We start from the raw sequence: 21038 nt of genomic DNA, 5'->3' as shown, positions 1-21038 counted from the left end.
GATGTCCACTTTCAGAGAACTCATGACCTCTGAAGGCAGTCTGCTTTTGGACAGCTCCAGGTCTCCTTACAACAATTCTAAATCTGCTTCTTGGCCATTTCTGATCAAGAAAAAGTCGAATCCCTCCTCTTGCACATGATAGTCTTCCAACTATCAAGAATGTCCTCTCCAAGGCTAAAAGTCCACAGTTTCAACATTTAATGTTCATACTAGTTATCCTGCTGGTGGCCCTCCTCAAATTCTCCATTCGTGCTAATATCCTTCTTAAAATGTATGACCTCACATCTATTAGATTGGCTAAGAGGACAAAAAGGGGAAAATGAACAATGGTGGATGAGATGTATAAATTTTGGGACACTAATGCTCTGATGGTAGAGTTGTGAGCTGATCCAACCATTCTGAGGAGCAATTCAGAACTCTACCCTCAGGGTGCATACTCTTTGACCCAGCAATATCACTTATCAGGTCTGTATCCCAAAGAGAGATCAAAGACAAAGGAAAAAAAAGCTACATATTCAAAACTATTTGTAGCAGTTCTTTTTGTGAGACCAAGAATTGGAAAATCAGGGGATGGTTCATTGGGTAAATTCATTGGGTAAATGGCTGAGCAAGGTGTGATATATGATTGAGATGGAATACCATAGTGCTATAAGGAATGATGAACAAGAAAACCTGGGAAGTTTTCTATAAACTGATACAGAGTAGAGTGAACAGAACAGGAGAATAGAAAAGCCACAACAATATTGTACAATGATCAACTGTGAATGATTTCATTAGTCTCAGCAGAACAATGATCCAAGATATTTTCACCTCCAGAAAAAGAGACTGGATGCAAATAAAACTGTATTTTTCCTGGGTTTTGTTTTTCTATTTTTTTGATTGGCATTCTTTTTTGCAACATGCTAATATGTAAATTTTTTCACATCACTGCACACATATACATAGCAAAGTGCTTACCTTCTCAAGGATGGGGAGGGGAGAGAGGGAGGGAATTTGGAGCTCAAAATTTAAAAAAAGAAAATGAAAAATTGTTTTTACATGTAATTGAGAAAAAAACATTCTTTTAAAAAAGTAGCAAATGACTAATATGGAAATGTTTTACATGGCTGTTAATACATAACCAATATCAGATTATTTACCATCTCAGGGTGGGGCAGAGGAGGGTGGGACAGATAGGATAGAGGGATGGAAAACTTAAAAAAAAAAGATGAATGTGAAAAATTGTTTTTACATGTAATTGGTGGAAAATTGAATATTATTATTATTATTATTATTTTAATGTAATTTCTAAACAAGGTATTCTAATTTAGGTTTGATCAGGGCAGAAAGCTAGATTAAGAAAGAGGGAGAAAAAAAAAAGGAAGAGACCAAATAAAGGAATCAAAAGGACCAAAAAACGAAAAGAGATGACAGGTGAGTGGTCCCATCAGTAAGATGGGTATGAAAACCACTGCCCTTTCTTTTCTTATGGGGGGGTGCTAAGGACTGAATGAAAAAAAGAAATATTTGAGCACAGAAAACTCCATAATAGGCAAATGCAGACTGATACCGTTTTAGACTATCATTTACCCTGCCATTCAACACACGAAATGTAAAATTATTTAATCATCAATCATCTGTGATTTCATCAGTGAGGGAATATACTCTGTTTTTGTCAGTGAGGCAAATCTATAATTCATTAGATGAATGGGAGGCAGTAGGTACGGCTCTTTAGACAGAGAATCTGGGATAAAAGCCTGCCTCTTTGCCTTCTTGACAGTGTAACTTTGATCAAGTCCCTTCCTCTCCCTGGGCCATAGTGCCTGCATCTATCAATGGGAAGGCTGCACTATGTTTTTCATTCTAGATCTTAGGAAATTGCTTGAGATTCCATTGGATTAAGTTATTTATCCAGGATGATATGGTATTAGAGGAGTTCTTTGCCAAGGTCTTTCGCACTTCAAATCCAACACTCTTCTCACTATTTCATACAGATTCAGTTAAAAAAATAATAATTGAGCACACAGAATAGGAGAGAGGGAACTTGTATCAGTGTTAGGAAAATCTGAATTCAGCTCTTGCCTTTGAAATACTCTGTGTGAACACAAATGTGTTCCTGCTGCAGGGAGGGGAGTGGGAAGGAAGGATGGAAGAAAATTATGTAACTTAAAAATATGCATATGCATGTGGATGAATGTCGAAAACCTTTCACAAAATGTAATTGGAAAAATAAAATAAAATATCAATAAAATATGTAGAAATATACTATGTGGATGATCCTGGACTGGTCACTAAACTCAGGACTAAATTACTGAGCAGGGACCAAAATGCATTAGGAGAGGGATTTCACCATCAAGAATGTGGCAATGGTGGGATGGCTAGGTGGTGCAGCAGATAGACCACTGGCCCTGGAGTCAGGAGGACCTGAGTTCAAATCTGACCTTGGACACTTAATGATTACCTAGCTGTGTGGCCTTGGGCAAGTCATTTAACCCCATTGCCTTGCAAAAAAAAAAAGAATATGGCAATGACAACAGAGAACTGGGTCAGAAAAAAAGCATTAAAAACAATATAATTTCCTAAATGGATTTTATGGGCAGCTAGGTAGTAGAGTGAATAGAATGCCCAGCCTTGGCATCAGGAGAACCCGAGTTCAAATATGACCTAAGACACGTACTAGCCATGTTACCATGGACCAGTCATTTCTACCCTGTTTGCCTCAGTTTTTCTCATCTGCAAAATGAGCTACAGAAGGAAATGGCAAAGCACTTCAATGTCTTTGCCATGAAAACCTCAAATAGAGCTACAAAGAGTTGGACACGACTGAAAACGAGACAATAACAATCAAAATAACAAATGAATTTTAGTTATCACAGCAGCAGAGTGATAAGTGAAAATGGCAATCATTAGACACGTTCTTATGACTTACACTGAAATCTTTCACTTCATGGGAAATAATTAAACTGTCAATTACATCGAAATTCCGGCCTTCTATGGTTATATTTTGACCACCACTGCAAAAATGAACAAAGAAATTATTGGCCAGTTAGGCTATGTCATAGTTAATATTTAAACTTCTTCCCTCCTCCTATCCCCCACTTCTTCCCCCCTAGGCTAACAAAGCAATTGTCAAACTTGGGACAAATTTAATTGGAACTGTAAGTCTATTTTACATTTGTGAGATTGTGTCCAAATCAAAGTCTCCACACTATGCGAAGTTGACAGGTGGCTCTGTGCGAGGGAGAGATTTCCTCTAAACCTCTGTTTATATAGACTAGAAAACTTTCATTCACTGGGACAGAAGTCCAGACGTGTTAGCTCAATTGGATGGAGTTCCTGTTGACAGCAAGGCCAATGACATGGGTTTCAAACAGTGAGCCTTCCATCTGAAATCTAGCCAGTTTATTTACCTTATCTATCTGTGGAACAGACCTCAGAGGAAAAGGTCTCAGAGGTGTTCCAGCCACTACTGTGCAAACAACTCAGGGTTAGTAGTTTTATCTTGCATTATGACAGTATCTTAGTGGTTTGCCTTTGGGAGTGGTTAATGAGCAAAAAAAAAAAAAAAGATAAGCACCTCCTGGAACCTTTTCACATCTAACCCTCAGCAAGAGGAACATCTGGGAAGATTTCAAAGAGATCTTAATGTGTAGCTGAATTCAGGATTTACTTTAAAAATTAGAAGTATGATGAAGAGACAGCAATAGGTTTAAATTTCCACACCTGTGTCTAGATTCTAATTTAACCACAGGGAGGATTTCTGCTTTTTGACCATATTTGTCAAATTGGGATAGTTTTGATTTGTTTGGAATTTCCCCTTTCTGTTAAGAGAATCTCTGAAAGGTTTTCATTCTGGCTTCTCTCCACCCAAATTTACTTTGGTGAAACTAATGCCATGGTTATGTCTGTTTAATGACATCAAAAAAAGACAATGTCGCCGAGATTCTAGAAGTTACCTGATCCATGTGGTGAGTGGAAATATAGAGGAACACAAAGGCAATGCCACAAAAGACAGCGTCCCGGCGGGAAAGCAGTCACTACCGTCAAACTGGATACAAACATCCTTCATTTCCTTCCGACTTGATGGAAGAGAGAATTTCATATGTGTGTCATTCAGCACCTGGTAAACATGTATTCTAGAATAGATGAGGAAAAGGACAGTTAGCATTTGATCATGGCTGATTCCCTTTAGTAGTCTTAAATTCGTTAAAATCATACTAACCCAGTATTTACTAAGGAACCACCTACATCCAACTGGCTCTTATCCAGATTCAGTTTCTGGATTACCTGGGGACTCATTTCCTCCTCCTCTTCCTCTTCATTCTCATCTCACCCTGGCATAGGAATCTCCATTAATGGGAGTAAGAAATATAAGAGGAAAAAAAACAACCTTCTAAAGCATTCGATGAGCATCCTTTAAGCCCCCGCTTTTCAAGCATTGTGAAGAAAAAAAGAAAAATGAATCAGGGAGGTAAGAGGGAAAGGAGAATGAAGAATTACTAACAGAGGTTGTGACTCTAGATGACCAGAAGAGTCATGGTGTCTATAAGAAAAATGGGGAAATTACCAAAAAAATAGCTGGATTTCAAGCAGAAAATAACACGGTCTTTGGATGATGTGATTTGGGACATTGAGGTGGAGATGTCTAACAGGAAGTGAGAGATAAAGGTTTGGAGTTTAAGAGAGTGATAACCCCCAGATATGTAGTTTGGGGAATTATTCATCTAGTCATCCCTACAGGTTGTTGAAGGAAACACTAAAAGGGAGTTAATTTTGCTGTCTTCGAAGGTAACCAAGGGGCTTTCTAGTCCAATTTGTTCATTTTACAAGCTGAAGAAACTGAGGTTCAGGGAAGTTAAGTGATTTGCCAAGTCTTAGAGGAGAGATTTGAAAACAGATTCTTTGACTTTATTTCTCTCTTCCCTATTTTGAGAATGGGTCTCCAAAGTCATCTCATTCTATGTTGAGAAAGCTTAATCTTTTTTTTTTTTCTTAAAGATTTTCGCAAGGCAATGGGGCTATATGACTTGCACAAGATCACACAGATAAATAGGTAGTCTGAGGCCAAATTGGAACTCAGATCCTCCTGACTCCACAGTCAGTGCTCTATCCACTGTGCCATGTAGCTGCACCCACTCTTCTTTCCATGGAGTCTAAACATTCCTCCCTAACACTTTAATCCACTGCTCTGAATTCTGCTCTCTGGAACAAACTCATCTCAGTTTTCTTTCTCTCCAGTTCTGACTTTCCAGACTTTTATTCACAACGTCACAATAGCCTTCACCTTGAGGGAATTGAAGGTATTAGGATAGTAAGTGGCGAATTGTGGGAACTGAGTGAATCACACTCACTTCATCTAGTGATTCAGTTCTGGAGCTAACTTAGTTTCTACTCAATTTTGGGTCTGGTCCAAAATCTGTCCTTTGAGGAAACTTAATTCAGTAGTGGGAATTGGGAGACAACCTTCCTGTATTGATTGAACCTAGCCCTGGGAAGCTGGAACATCTCTACCAGCTGCTTAGAGAGTCTTATCGAGTAACCCAGGTTACAATGACCAAAAATTCAATCAGACCCAAAGATTAGTATAAGGAGTTTTCTCAGAATTATATATCTCAAACAACACATGTGTCATATCTGAAAACTGGCCCCCTCAGATCAATTAGTTATTGTTTCCACCTTTCTTTGATTATTTATAGATATTGTGGGGAGTGGGATACCTCTTTTTCAAATTTTAGGGAATGGCACTTGTTCATTCTTCCCCCCTCCCAACCTGGAAAGCTCCTAATCTTTTATTCAAGTTGAAATCAGTTTACCTAATTTTGTATTGCTTCCTTTTAAGTAATTGATCTTATTTAATTAATTGTTTTTGTTCACACCTTGATGAGGAGGTCTGGTCCCTAGTTTGTGGGGCAATCAGCATGCCTTGCTTAATAAACCAATATACTCTAAAGAGTGAACCTTTGATTCCTCATCATTCACATGCAATAATACCCTGAAAACATTCCACTTCTGGAGCCTCTTCTTCTGATTAACTGGTTCCTCTCAGATCCCCCATTTCAAGGAAAGTGCCCAGGTGAGCCCTGTGGACATTTCTTTATAGACCCGATTCCTAACTCTGGGTGGTTACATAGCCCCCTCCTCCTTTGTGGTCTTTTATATGTTGTCTTTCCTCATTAGAATATAAGCTCCTGGATGGTAGATATTGTCTTTGTGCTCATATCTGTTTGCCTATCACTTAACACAGTTTCTGATATAAAGTTAGCACTTGATAAATGCTTGTCTTGACTTGTCTCTCTTTACCAAAGCCCTTCTAATACAAGAAGAAATCTATTGTACACATTCCCCCAATAGTTCAACGTCCCAGTTCTGTGGATGACATGATTTTGAGACCCCTTCAGCATCCTGCTCACTTGGTTGGGACATCTTTAGGTTGCCACTGACCTTTTGAAACTTAAAATTAAACATACACTTCAGATGTATCCTGACAAGAACATGGTGCAACAGGAATATCCAGGAGAGCAGGCCACTAAATCAATGGATGTGACCCTTTCCTTCACTGCTCTGAGGTTCAGTTCCATAAGTTCCATTAGGGACCCAACAATAAACCAATAAGCAAATTCAGAAGCAATATGAGGAAGTAGAAAGAAAGAAAGAATTTATAGTCAAAAGACCAGCTGGGGCAGAGCTAAGATGGTGGAGTAGAGGCAGGAATTCCCAGAATTTCTTCCCCAGACCACTCCAAATGCCTTAACATTATGACTCTAACCAAATTTTAGGGAGGTGGAAACTACAGAAAGACTGAGTGAAAAAAATTTCCAGAAGATCCGCAGGAAGGGTCGGTTCCACCAGAATTGGAAAGAGCCCCTCCAGTGTAGTGAATCAGCTCCAGACTTCTTGGGTCCCTGGGGGCACCAGGGTCCATGGCAGTGGGGGGGGGGCAATTTCCAGACCTCTCAGCCCAGGGATTTCCAAGGATAACTTGGAAGGTCAGCAGGAAAACTCTGCTGCACCAGAGTGAGGTAGAACCCAGACTAGTGTAGCCCTCAGAGCAGTCCTAGCCCAGGAACTGGGAGCTGGTCTGTGGAGCCACCCAGCAGCTGCTTCTAGAGTGCTCAGTCCACAGTCAGTAAGGGGGTTGAGGGAGACTACTGAGGTCTCTCCACTATCCCTGGGGCAAGATGCTACTGCTTTGCCCACACTCAGATCCAGGTTGCAGATAGGCCCTATATTGCCTTAGCAAAATGGGGACCCTCTTCACGGTTCCAGGGCTTGTGGTCATCCACAGATCAGAGCACAGGTCAGGAGATGGGCAGAGTCTCTCATAAGACCTTGAAGGAATTGAGATCCCTGGGAGGGGTGTTCCTGAAAACAGTAACAGAAACCCTCAAAAGCTTGGGACAGTGCATCCTCCTGTCTGGAAGCAGAGCTCCACCTTCACAAAGAGTTAAAATCAGGTTAATAATTCCTTCAAATGTAGAACGCAGCTAAGGGAAATGTATGTCTTTGTGAGAAATCAAGAAACAATAAAAAAATTTTGAAAATATTTGAAAACATATTGAAAAACTAGAAGAAAAAGTGAAATGTCTCATTGGAAAACAACTGACCTGGAAAACAAATTCAGGACAGATAATTTAAAAATTATTGGGCTACCTGAAAGTCATGACCAGGAAAAAAGCTTAAACTTCATTTTAAAAGAAATTCTCTAGGAAAATTACCCTGAGATCTTAGAAGCAGAGGGTAAAATAGAAATTGAAGGAATCTACTGATCACCTCCCAAAAGAGATCCCAAAATGAAAACTCCCAGGAATATTATAGCCAAATTCCAGACCTCTCAAGTCAGAGAAAATATTACAAAAAGCCAGAAAGAAACAATTCAAAGGGCAACTAGGGAGCACAGTAGATAGAACACTGGCCCTGGAGTCAGGAGGACCTGAGTTTAAATCTAACCTCAGACACCATATGACCTTGGGCAAGTCACTTAACCCCAATGCCTTACAAAAAGGAAAAAAGAAAGAAACGATTCAAATACTGTGGTGCTACATTCAGGATCACAAAGGATTCAGTCAATATTAAGGGCTCGTAAGGCTTGGAATATGATATTCCAGAAGGCAAAAGAGCTTGGGTTACAAGTGAAAAATCAAACTACCCAGCAAAACTGAACATCCTCTTTCAGGGGAAAAGATAGACATTCAATGAAATAGGGGACTTTCAAACTTTCCTTTTGAAATGACCAGAGCTGACAGAAAGTTTGATCTCCAAGTACTGGACTCAGGTGAAGCATAGAGAGAAGGCATGGGAGGGTGGGTGAGAAGGGCAAATTATGAGGGATTTCATGATGGTGAAATGCTTGTATGCATGAGAAGATGATACTGATAACTCATATGAAACTTTTCATTTATTAGAGCAGTTAGAAGGACACAGGAACAGGAGGGAGTTGAATACGAAGGTGTACTATATCATAAAGGTATAATTTATGTTACAAAAATGGAGTTAATGGGTAAGAAAGGAATGTCCTGGGAGAAAGGGAAAGGAGATAGAATGGGCTAAGATATTTTATGTAAGAGGCAAGGAAAAAGGTTTTGCAATGGAGTGGAACGGAGGAAGGCAAGGGGGAATGAGTGAGAACAGAGGGGAAAAAAAGAGAGGAAAGGGATGGGAGAAAGGGGACAGGGAGACAGAAGGGGATAGAAGAGAGGGAAGGTCATGGGGGAGGGTAGGCAGATACAACACACTTTTGAGAAGGGACAGGGTGAAAAGAGATAGAATAGAATAAATTGGGGTGGAGAGGAACAGGATGGAAGGAAATACAGCTAACAGAAGCAGCTATGGGAAAGAAATATTGAAGTAACTTCTCTAATGGACTTATGATAAAGAATTCAATCCATTCCAGAGATAGAGCTTGATGGTGGCTTAACACAGACTGAAGTACACTTTTTTCCTCTCACTTTATCTTTTTGAGCTTTCTTTATGTAGGGGGAGTTACATTTACTTTTACAACAAGACTACTGTAGTAATGTGAAAAAAATAAATTAAATGTTAAAAAAAACCAACAACAACAAAGGATCAAGGTTAAAACTCCAGCTTCTTATAGGAAAATTTTTCAGATTTACCATCTTTAACCTTAGAGCAACGGTTCTTAACCTGGAGTCTTTGAATTTATTTGTTTTTAATGTTTAAGAACTATATTTCAGTATAATTGGCTTCCTTTGTAATCCCACATAATTTATTTTATGTATTTAAAAAATGTTCTAAATTGTGGTGGATGAATGTGATGGAATACTATTGTTCTGTAAGAAATGATAAGCAGGTAGGTTTCAGAAAAACCTGCTAAGACTTAAATCAACTGAAGCTGAGTGAAGTGAGCAGAACCAGAGCATTGTACACATTAACAGCAATATTGTGTAATGATCAATTGTGATAGTCCTTCTCAGAACTATGATTAGTTCCTCTCAGAAGTACAATGATCAAAGACAATTCTAAAAGACTTATGATGGAAAACATCATTCACAAGATTACTATTTTCACTTTAGGGATTTTTTTTTTTTTGCAAGGCCAATAGGGTTAAGTGGCTTCCCCAAGGCCACACAGCTAGGTAATTATTAAGTGTCTGAGACTGGATTTGAACCTAGGTACTCCTGACTCCAGGGCCAGTGCTTTATCCACTGCGCCACCTAGCCGCCCCTATTTTCACTTTATAAAAATTTGTTTTATGGGTTTTTTCTTTCTCATGGTTTTTTTCATTTTATTTCTGATTCTTCTTTCAAAATATGACTAATATGAGAATATGCTTAACATGATAGTACAAGTTTATTCTATATCAGATTAATTGATGCCATAGGGGAAAGGAAGTAGAAAAAATGTGGAAATCAAAATCTTACAGAAAATGAATGTTTAAAATTATTTTTTGCATGTAATTGGAGAAAAAAATTAAAATTAAAAAAAAAACCACTGTTCTGAGAAAGGATCAAAAAACTGCCTCCAGAATGTAAAAGGGATCCATGATATTTAAAAAAAAAAACAAAAACAAAAAATACAAGAACCCCTGGTCAGGATTTTACTAGTGCTACAATCTTGAGCAAATCTTTCATTTTTTTATTCAGTTTCCCCATTTGTAAAATTAAGAGATTGGTCTAGATGGCCCTTCTAAGACTCTAGCTATGACATTATAAAACCAATAGAAAGGTCAAATCCCAAGGCTACTGAAAGCCTTCATCCATAATACTGGTCGCTTAAAAGATTTCAAGGAGTCCATGGATATAGATGGAGTGGGGGGAATATATCTTCATTTCATTATCTTCTATAATCCTATGAATTATAAGGTATACCTAAGGTTCAGCACATTGTAAAAGCAGTCCCTGATACAAAAATAGTTAAGAACTCCTGCCTTAGCAGAAAGTCACTTGACCTAAAGGGGTCTCATTGTCTCTAAAAGGAGGGGGCTACATTCAATGATTTCTAAGACCTCTTCCAGCTCTCAATTTCTAGAATTCCTAGAAATCCTCCACTGGCTGTGGGATGGATGCCTGGATATACCCAAGGTCTCCTTTGCCCGGCCAGATCCAAAGCATCCTTGGAGATCAGGCAAAGATCCATCGGGAAGCACCCAGTTTCTGCCTTTCTGGGAAACTTGGGGCTAAAACTAGTTTCTGAAAAGAAACTCCAAGCAGCATAAATAATTAAGAGCCGGCTCTATTTGCATAATGCCTGGCACAATTTTGATACACAGCAACAATCTATTATTCCTATCTGAAGTATGCATGCATTATTAAGAAACAAGAATAAATTCAGGAAACACCTAAATCACATTCTGGCTTAGCATTCCCTCACTACCCCATGAGAGTGTTTTCTTTCTGAAAGCTCTTGTGATTAGGGGAAAAAGCACACCGCACTGCAAATAAAAGTGTAAATTGAGGTCCCCAGTTCAAATCTCACCTCTGTCACTTATTACCTTTGTGACTGGAAGTGAATCAATCTCTCTGGTACTTGGCTGCCTCAACTGTAAAAGGAAGGTTTTGGAGAAGGTAGTACAGTTGACAAACACAGTCATGGAGTCAGAAAGACCTGGGTTGAAGTCTTCTCTCAAACACTTGCTACCTGTGTGACCCGGGGCAAGTCACTTCAGTCCCTTTATCAATAAAATGAAAGTTTTTGACTTGATGGTCTCCAAGTCTCCTTTGGGCTCTAAATTTATGAACCTATGATGACTTAGCATTTTAGGGCCCATCTAACTACAAAACTAGTCATAGGCATTATAAAATTAATGAGTTGTTCATGGAGAAAATTACTAGCGGGGAAAACCTCTGTAGCATTCATGAACATAAATCAGAAGGACTGAAGTTAAAATTGGGTTTTGGATCTTATTGGCGCTACAATCTTAAGTAAATCTTCCATTTTGACTCAGTTTCCTCAATTTTAAAATTAAGAGATTGAGCTCAATGGCTTTTCTAAGACTAACTATGACATTATAAAACTGATCGGATGTTCTAATCCCAAATTAATAGCTAACTACAAGAGAGCCATGTGACAACAGATGGTTCTCTGCTCTCCTCATTCCTTCTCAGCACACGTCTTTGTCCTTTAGGAATGACAGGATGATGATTCGGGTTAAAGCAATCAAACAATGTTCTACCGTTAAGGGAACGTGGCCTTTGCTGCCAGTGACCTTGGGCTTCCTGCCACAGATGTGGTTAGTGAGATGTTGCTCAGATAGGGATCTCTTAGCCATTTAATTTAATAACTCTGGAGCTTCAAGACACATTCAGAATTGAAATGCTGGCATAATCAGTCAGAAATAGCCCGACTCCCTCAAAAACACTTATTGTTTCCACAGAGCTGATCACCTTTCTATGCAAACACAGGTGGCTAACTTCACCATCTCACATCTAGAAAGGGGGAGAGAGGGCATATAATAATAAGGTATTTAATCTGAATAAAAGCTATGAAAATGACATTGCCATGAAGAGATAAGCACAGTGTGTAGCTAATTTTAGAAAAATGGCAAAAACACAGGAATAAGGACAGTAAGAAACAGTTAACTTCACCAAGAACACAGATACCAAATTCATTGATTCAGAATGGAATGATAATTGTGTATGAGGATGTGTGTAGCAAATGGATTATGACAGAGAGCTCAGTGAATGAAGCTGGCATAGAAAATGATATATGCATGTCTCTGAGGAGCTAAACCCTAAACCCCACAGGCCCAGGGAACAGTGGACAGGGAGATGGCCTCCAAACCAGCAAGGGAAGGGGTTCAAGGTCAGTCCCTGATATTTATTGTCTAAGTGATCCTGAACAATTCATTTAACCTGTAAAGCTTAAGGACACCGAGCTGCAGACAAAGTGCCAACCTTGACTAGGAGAAGAAACTTCCTCATTAGAGACTGCCTAGATTAAGGAGATGACACAAGGTTCTGTCTTTATTCTTACTACAAGAACTGATTCTGTATTCAATTTTGAATAATTCAGACTATAGCGTGGCTTGTTTTAAATTTTTCAACCACTTTTGGATAATGAAAGGAATGGGGAGGAGAAAAAATGGAGAGGAGAGAGGGATGAAGGAAAGAAAACAGAAAAAAGAGGGAGAGTGGGGAAATAACAAGGCAGAAAGGAGGAGAAGGGGAAGGTAGGGGAAGGAGAAGGGAAAGGAAAGGGAAGGAAAAAAGGAAGCAGTAAAAGGCAGGGGGAATAGGGAACTGAGAAGGAGAAAGAAGAGAACAAAAAGAGGGGGAGAGAGAGAAGGAGGGAGGAAAGAAAGAGGTAGAAGATGGGGAGTGAAGGGAAAAGGGGAAAGAGGAGTAAATGAGTATGAAGAGGAAAGGAGAGGGGGAAACAGTAGAGGGAGGAGAGGAAAAAGAGGAGACAAAAGGGAAAGAAGGAGAGAGAGAGAAAGGGAGAGGAAAGAAAAGAAGTGTAGGATGAAGAAAAAGAGAGGGAGAACAAAAAAGGGATGAGTAGAGAAGAGAGGTGGGGAGAGAGAAAGAGAAAGGGAAGAGGAGGGAAGGCAGACTAGAAAGAAATCTGATTATTTTCATTTTACATATATTGATGCAGATTGTTATGAAGCCAAAACATTAAGAGCCAAAGGCCAAGTAGAATACTGGAAAGGTCAGTGGGTCTAGACTCTGAGAATCCTAGTTCAAATCTCTTCTCTGCAATATTCTACTTGTATGAATTTGAGCAGTTTTCTTAACTTCCCGGGACTCTGTTTTCTCAGATATATAAAATGAGGAGGGTGGACTAGGATCCCTCCAGATCTAAAATTGTGCTCTTAAAAAGCTGCACATCTCCACATTTGAACTCTTACTTTGGGGGGGGGGGGTCTTCCTTTACCAATTCTCTCCTTACCCCAGATCATCCTCCACTCAAATAGCAAACTGGTCTTCTCAAATACAGGTCTGAACCTATCACCCCCTTCTTCAGTAACTCCCTATCAGCTCTAAAATCAAATATAAGATCCTGTTTGACTTTTAGATCCCTTCATGACCTGGGGCCCTCCTACCTCTCTCCCCGCTCCACTTAACTCTATGACCTGATTATTCCTCCCATGGGTTTCTCCATTTCCCAACACTGGTTATCTTTGTGTTTGGAATTTTCTTCCTCAACTTTACCTCCCAACCTCTCTGACTTCCTTGATGTCTCATCAAAAATTCCACTTTTTACAAGAAGCATTTCTCCACCCCCCCCTTAATTCTAGTGTCTTCCCTTCTGAAACTGCATATCCTATCTATATTTTATTTGTCCATAATTATTTACATGTTGTTTCCCCAAATAATAAGATAAGAACTGGAAAATCATTGGGGATGGTATCATTGAGAAATCTATGAGGATTTTTTATTTTACTCTAATCGGAGAAAGAAATGGCAAATCACTCCAGTATTTTTGTCAAGAAAACCCCATATGGGGTCATGGAGACTCGGCACAATTGAACAACAGTAATTGACTCACACATCTTGGTCACAAGTGCTGGTTCCTTTCAGTATCATGGAGATGTTAGAGGCTTGAGTAAAGTTGGTTCCAATGACAATCATGTCACTTTTCCCCAGGGTTGATACTTTCTCTGGCATTATAGACTGGATGGAGAAAACCTGCAGGAAATCCAACACCAACAAATGTAAGATTAATGATAGAAAGTGACATTATTGTCCTTTGAAGAAATCATTGGGATACTGCGATATTTTGCAAATAGATGCAGACACTTTAACAAAATCAATGAAATTCAGGAGGTAAAGGGTTTAAGATTCATCTGTTTCTCAACTCACAAAAGCATTAGGTCAAACCAATTAGTTTTGTCTCAAAAGAGACAAAACAGTTTGAAGACTTTGACGTTACAATATCTCAAAATCGCTTTCTACCTCGATGTCTTTGGAGATTCACAAAATAAACACGGCAACGGACGGAAAGAAGCCAAAGGAAGCCAGCTGCCATAGGCTTCACAACATACATAATTATCATAATTCTAAATGATCATGCCTTATGCTTGCAGAGCACTGGAGAGCTTCCAACACACTTGTACATATGCCAGCTTGAAGTGATAGGAAAAGAACCTTCGTTCTAGAGTCAAAAGAAACTCAGCTTCCAATCGGACCTCAGATACTTCTTATATTCATGGCCTTGGACAACATTTATGGCCTCAAATACTTACTTAGTTGTATGACTCTGGGCAAGTCACTTAACCCTGTTTGCCTCAGTTTTCTCATCTGTAAAATGGACTGGAGAATGATATGGCAAACCACTCCAGGATCTTTGCCAAGAAAACTCCAAGAGTCGGACACAATTGAAAACAATTGATTAACCACAACACTTAGTCATAAATAGCAGAGTCAAGAATTGAGTTCCAGTCCACAGACTCTAAGGACTCTCAGCAATGCATCCATGAGGTGGTGGGTTTTCCTTCACAGGTCTTCAATCACAGGTTATATTACAACTTGTCCTTTCAGTTATAGAAGAAAATTCTGTGCCCCCCCCCCCGCCCCCAAGCAGTGGTTGCATTTGACAACCTCTGAGAGATCCTTTCCAATTCTGAAATTTTATGACATTGTCCAGGCTTCCATTCGAGCTTAGGCTGAGTACTCAGATAACAACTGATCAGCATTCCTCCCACTCCCAGCAAATGTCCTTTGTCTACCTGTAGAAAATAATCACATAATCCTTCAACCTTTTCTTTTTTAAATTATCAATAATTCCTTTAACCTTTCTCCATAGCAACCCTTTTTCCTTATCCCTTTAATACTTTGCCTGTTCTTGAGATCCTAAGATTAGAGCCATAGAGATCATCTTTATAGTTGGGGAAAATGAGGTTCAGGAGGCTCCTAACTTGCCAAAAGTTTTGTTGTTCAATTGTGTCTGACTCTTTGTGACCCTATTTGGGGTTTTCTTGGCAAAGATGCGAGAGTGGTTTACCTTTCCTTCTTCTGCTCATTTTACAAAGGTACTGAGGCAGAGATGAAGTGACTTGCCCAGGGTCACACAGCTACTAAGTATGTGAGCCCTGGATTTGAACTCAGGAAGAGAAGCCTTTCTGACTTCAGGCCCAGTACTCTATTCATTGCAGCACCTAGCTAAATGCCTTTGCCTGAGGTTACACAAATAGAAACAGAACTGGGATACTCGGCTAAGCCTTCCTAACTTCAAATTCAATTTCCCTTATATCACATTAGACCCATTCCAATTTCTTCAAATCCTCTCTCTCTCTCTCTCTCTCTCTCTCTCACACACACACACACACACACACACACACACACACACACACACAAAACTGAACACAATACTCTAACAAAGACCTCACTATTGCTAAGTATAGCAAAAAAGCTCATTTTTTTTAAATCTCGTATATCAAATTCAAGTCAACAAAAATGCTCATTAAAGTTTCTGCAGTCGAAATAACTAAGAAATAATAGTACTGCAGCAAAGGATACAAATCATTATTGCCTTCCAGGCTTCATAGGATCATAGATTTGGATTTAAAAACAGACCTCAGAATTTATCTACTTCAACATTATTAATTTTGCAGATGAGGAAACTGAGTCCTGAGAGCTAAAATGACTTGCCTCAAGCCACAAAAGTAGTATATGATTTGAAGCTAGTCTTCTGACTCAAAATCCATTGGTCTCCCAGTTGCTCCAAGCTGTAAATTTTCTTGGAGAAACAAAGCTCCCAGTATCATATTGATTTTTTTTTTCCTAGCTAGTACTATATTTGTGGACTTGTAATTAGGTTAGGGTCTATTATGATCCCTAAGTTTTAGTCTTTTGGACCTGGCCAGTCCTTTCTCAACCTGTATTTATTTGTTGATTTTGACCTGAGGAAAAAGCCTAAGTAAAGATTTCAGCTCCCCTGCAAGGCTAAGCTTCAATGCAAAATCACTTAAAAGTGAGTTATTTCAGCACCAAATGCTGGCTAAAAACACTTTAGATACACCTACTATGCCTACCTTCTTGGTTATTATATCTTCCTGAGGAGAGGTTGCTAGTTGCTTTGGAAGGCTATTTTTTAAAAATGTTCTTGTTTGAAGTTCAACTGAACTTTCTGGGGAAGGAACTGACTAGGCCCACCTATCTCATACAAACAGATGCTTTTTTTCCCCCTATCTTTTGAAAAGGTCTTAGATTAGCTTCCTCCTGGTTTGCCCCTAAGACCTTTTCTAATCATAACTGTGTTAAAGTGCTTCTAAAAGTCAAAAAATACACAAGAAATGGGGGGGGGGGAGCCAAGGTAGGTCAGATCTAATTTCTAACAATTGTTACAAATGTGACCCGCTTACATGTTAACTGAAGAAAAAAAGAAGAAAACCTCTCCACAAACAGGAAGTTGAAGAAACCAGACAAACCATTTTTTTTTTCTTTTTGAAAAGGAACCTTGCCACCTAACAGGCCAGTTATAAAAGGAGCAGGGTTTTTTCAATATGTCCTCAAAATTCATGAGCCAACTGGAGGAAACGTGGTGAGGGATAAAAGCCTTACGTGTAAAAGAGATTAAACAGAACTGAAGAAAAGTGATCACACCAGCCACAGAGAGAACCTCTCTTTCAATGTATCAGGGAGGTTTTCCTTCCTCTTGTTGCTCAGGAATTTCCATATATCAAAATGCTCCTTTGTGTGACAGTTACAGCTACTCACTAGCCAGAAGCTAACCATAAAGTCGACCGTTTCCTTGGCAATTTTATTTTAATGGTGCGAGAAAATTATTTTTAAATGGTGGTGCAGGGGAAAAATGTCTTTCACAAGCCACAGTGGACTCTGGATCTTTGAGAACTTAAGTCCCACAATTATACAACTTAAATAAGAGGCTGCCTTTTAAAAGTGGGTTAATTAGATGAGTTATTGAATCACGAATAAATGTGCTGTTTTTTCCATTTAAGAAAATGAAGCCTAAAAGTAGAAGAAAATAGCAACAACACTAACAAACAGCATTTTTGAACAGTCTGTTTCTAGCAAGAACAGTACCCTTGGTTAAGTTTGACATTAATACAATGCACGACAGCAACACTACTAAAGGAACTTGTTGCTAACATCTCACAGAACAATGGGAACGTGAGCAATCCGCAGCTCTGGTTTATTAAGACCAAATTGGACCAAGTTAATCTGATTTAGGAGAAAAATAAATCTGGACTAAAAAAGCTACTTTAAAAGCTTGGACATCAGTCAACATTTAATAGAATGTCTCACAGATTGTTAACTTGTGAAATTATTTCAAACTGGGCTAGATAAAAAGTCACATGGATTTGAAACCAACTGGAAATCTCAAAGCAGAGGACATTAGAAGGATTAAAGGTGGCACAACTAATTAAAGGGAAGCCCTAAGGGGACTAAAGGGTGAGCATGAGGTTTTAGAATTATTTAACATCTTTGGTTTAATAGCCAGGGAACAGAAGGAAGTAACATGCTCACGAAATTTGCAAATGAAGGGGTATGAAGCAACCGCAAATAAAGATGGTAGATCAATGGTAAAACAGATTTTGAAAGAAATTAAAAATATGGTAATCAATTAACAAAAAAATCATTGTGCTTGAGAAAATGGTGGAACAACACCAATGCAAAAATGGGACATTCTAAAACTGAGAGCGAGCAAATGGTGAAAATGGACTATTAATAATCAAATGAACAAGGATCACGAACTTGTAGATTTAGAGGTAGAAGGACCCTTAGAGATCACTAGGGGAATTCAGTGCCCTCATTTTGGTAAGGAAGCTGATTCACAGACAAAAGTTATTTATTTATCCAGAGTCACACAGCTACCAACCACACAAAGCTGTTGAGAAAAATCAAATGAGAAAACGTGCTAAAATTCTTTACAAATCATAAAGCACTATATAAACAAGTCCAGTGCTTCAGACCAAATAAGTCAAATAAGTCACATTTCAACTTACTTGATATTAATGTGAACTATTGCTATTTATTTCATTGTTATTCTTTTTTTTGACAGAATTCAGCTTAGATATGTTTTTGTTCAGCCAGTTCAGTCATGTCCAACTCGCTGTGTGCTCATTTGTGGGTTTTTGCAAGGCAGTGGGGTTAAGTGATTTGCCCAAGGCCACACAGCTAGGTAATTGTTAAATATCTGAGCTGAATTTGAACTCAGGTCCTCCTGACTCCAGGGCTGGTGCTCTATCCACTACACCACCTAACTGTCCATTTGGGTTTTCTTGACAAAGAATTTAGAGTGGTTTGCTATTTCCTTCTCCAACTTATTTTACAGATGTGGGAAACTGAGGCAAACAAGATTAAGGGATTTGCCTGGGGACACAGAGATAGGAAGTATCTGAGGCCAGATTTGAACTTCAGGATTCAGATCTAAGCTCTATCTGCTACACCACCTAACTACCCTGAACAGGAATAGTCTTAAATCAAGTCACTGACTTGTTCATCATAAATTATTCATTTATATTTAATGTTTTATGGACTATAGCAAGGTAGACAAAATAATTGCTTTATGTAACTGAATAAAAATGGCAAGTTTTAGGTTCACCCTCACGAAAAGATGGGCTCACTAAAAGATTCTATAGAGGTGGACTCTTCAGGAATGGTGAAGTGAACAAAGTGGAAGACAACCACATCCAGGAAAAAGGGTGGTTAGTGGAAGAACACAGAGAGAGGGATGCAAGTCAGAAGGAAGGAAAAGGTAAGGGGAATATTTGAGCCCATTTAGTTTTAACCCTCTCATTTTACAGAGAAGGTAACTGAGGCTCAGGCAAGTGACTCAGTCAGAGGCACACGATATTAAGCATCAGATGGGATATGAGTACTAGTTTTCATCCTTTCAGATCGATCACACCACAATGAAGCTTGGTTGTATTTGATTTGGAAACATCAAGAGGACACAAAGATATCTTCAGTTGTGAGTCTTAGGATGGGGTGAGAGATATAGGTGAGCAAGTTCTCCCACAAAGAAGTAAAACATTTTATGGGGACAGAGATAAGATAGAAGGGAAGATTATCAAAGGAGGATTTTAGAGCCATACCTACATTAAGAGGGACTGAGAGCTTCTTTGCACATAACTGGGAGAAGAAGAAGACAAGGGGAGAGCTTTAGAAGGGACAAAGACAAGAGCAAGAGGGAAAGACTAAGGCAGAAAAGGCCACATTTTACAACTGGTGGTAATCAATGACCTAAGGAGTCAAATCAGAGTTGGATTACAAGGGGTCAAAGACCCAATGGATGGTGAAGTAGAGACAGACAATACAAGAATTTTTAAAATAATGTTAGCAGAGGGGTGGGGGCCTTCTCATAGCAAAGCATAATCACTAAGTTTACACTATCAAATTCAGTCACTGCATCAGATTTTTTTTTTTTTGTCCCAAGGACTCAGTCGGGGGGGGGGGGGGATGACAATAATACAAATATATCAAGAAAAAGTTGGGATTTTTTTTGGAAGGAGCTATATTTTTCAAAAACCATGGACACTCAGTAAAAAATTAAGAGGCATGATTCTGAGTATCACACAACCTTCTTTCAGATCTCTGAAACTTATTGGTAAGAACAGGAAATGGAAGATACTGATGAGTTTTTGGGGGGTAAAGTCATCAGACCACGAGAACCAAGAGATAACAAAAGGTTATGATGGTTAGCACCAGGGATCAAATGCTTCACCAGAGTAGCCAAGAAGTGTTTGTGATTCTTAATATCAATCATTTGATAAATCAGGGACTATAAGTCGCTAGAGATACAAAGAGGAAAAGAAATAGCACCTGTAAGGAAGTTTATAGTCTATCAAGTAAAGCAGCATGCACACAGAGAGATAAGTAATCGATTAATTAGCAAGAATTTGTCAGATGGGGCAGCTGGGTGGAGCAGTGGATAGAGCATTGACCTTAAAGTTGGGAGGACTTGAGTTCAAATGTGACCTCACATACTTAATCATTACCTAGCTGTGTGACCTTGGGCAAATCACTTAACCTCATTGCCTTGCAAAAAGCCAAAAAAAAAAAAAAAAAGAATTTATCAGATGCTCCTGATATCCATGAAAGTGACTGGGGGTGACCTAAGCCCCGGGATAAAAAAACTCAAAAGTAACCAGATCCTGGCCTTAAAAAACTTACATTCCCTCAAGAGAAACAACACATACAAACATGTATGGGTGTGTATGTTTGTTTATATAGACATACATGTAATATAAAGCGTGGACAGGGTGCCCACCAGCCATACTAACCGCATTTGAATAAAAAAAGAGTTATCTCTCCTAAGTGAAAATAGAGCTCTTGATTCATCAACAAGAGATCACATACTTGGAAGCTTCCCACCTCCCAGGAATAGGGAGGGATTGGTCCATAACCATTCCTATCTTTCCTTCTTAGTGGCAGGTCTGCTTTTTTGATGGGGGCTCATGGGGGTTGAGGGTATGGTCTGTAGTCATCATCTACATTGTGAAGTTAACAAACCTACTGAGGAATTAAACCAGCGTTAGAGCCTTTAATGCCCCATACCAAAGGGTAAGCTAATCAATCACCTAAAAATATTCAAGTGCAAATCTCAATTTGAAAGCTTTCTACTAGATACTTGCTCCATTTCACTGGATGCTTTGGACTAGTCTCTTAAACCTCCTGAAGTTGGGGGAAATGAGG

At 39.1% G+C, this 21038-nt stretch overlaps 1 protein-coding gene across 1 annotated transcript in view; it reads right to left on the bottom strand.

Annotated features, from left to right (window-relative positions):
• PLXNC1 (plexin C1) overlaps positions 1-21038 on the bottom strand; it is a 235661-nt gene that overhangs the window by 109332 nt on the left and 105291 nt on the right. The window contains exons 11-13 of the mRNA XM_074221066.1: positions 13927-14066; positions 3936-4115; positions 2909-2993 (exon numbers count right to left, since the gene is read on the bottom strand). Of these exons, the coding sequence (XP_074077167.1) occupies positions 2909-2993; positions 3936-4115; positions 13927-14066 (405 nt within the window). The remainder of the gene's footprint in view (positions 1-2908; positions 2994-3935; positions 4116-13926; positions 14067-21038) is intronic.

The sequence above is a fragment of the Macrotis lagotis genome, chromosome 2 (genome assembly GCF_037893015.1).
Source record: "Macrotis lagotis isolate mMagLag1 chromosome 2, bilby.v1.9.chrom.fasta, whole genome shotgun sequence".
NCBI classification, from domain to species: domain Eukaryota; kingdom Metazoa; phylum Chordata; class Mammalia; order Peramelemorphia; family Peramelidae; genus Macrotis; species Macrotis lagotis.
This window is presented reverse-complemented; position numbering and strand designations above follow the sequence as displayed.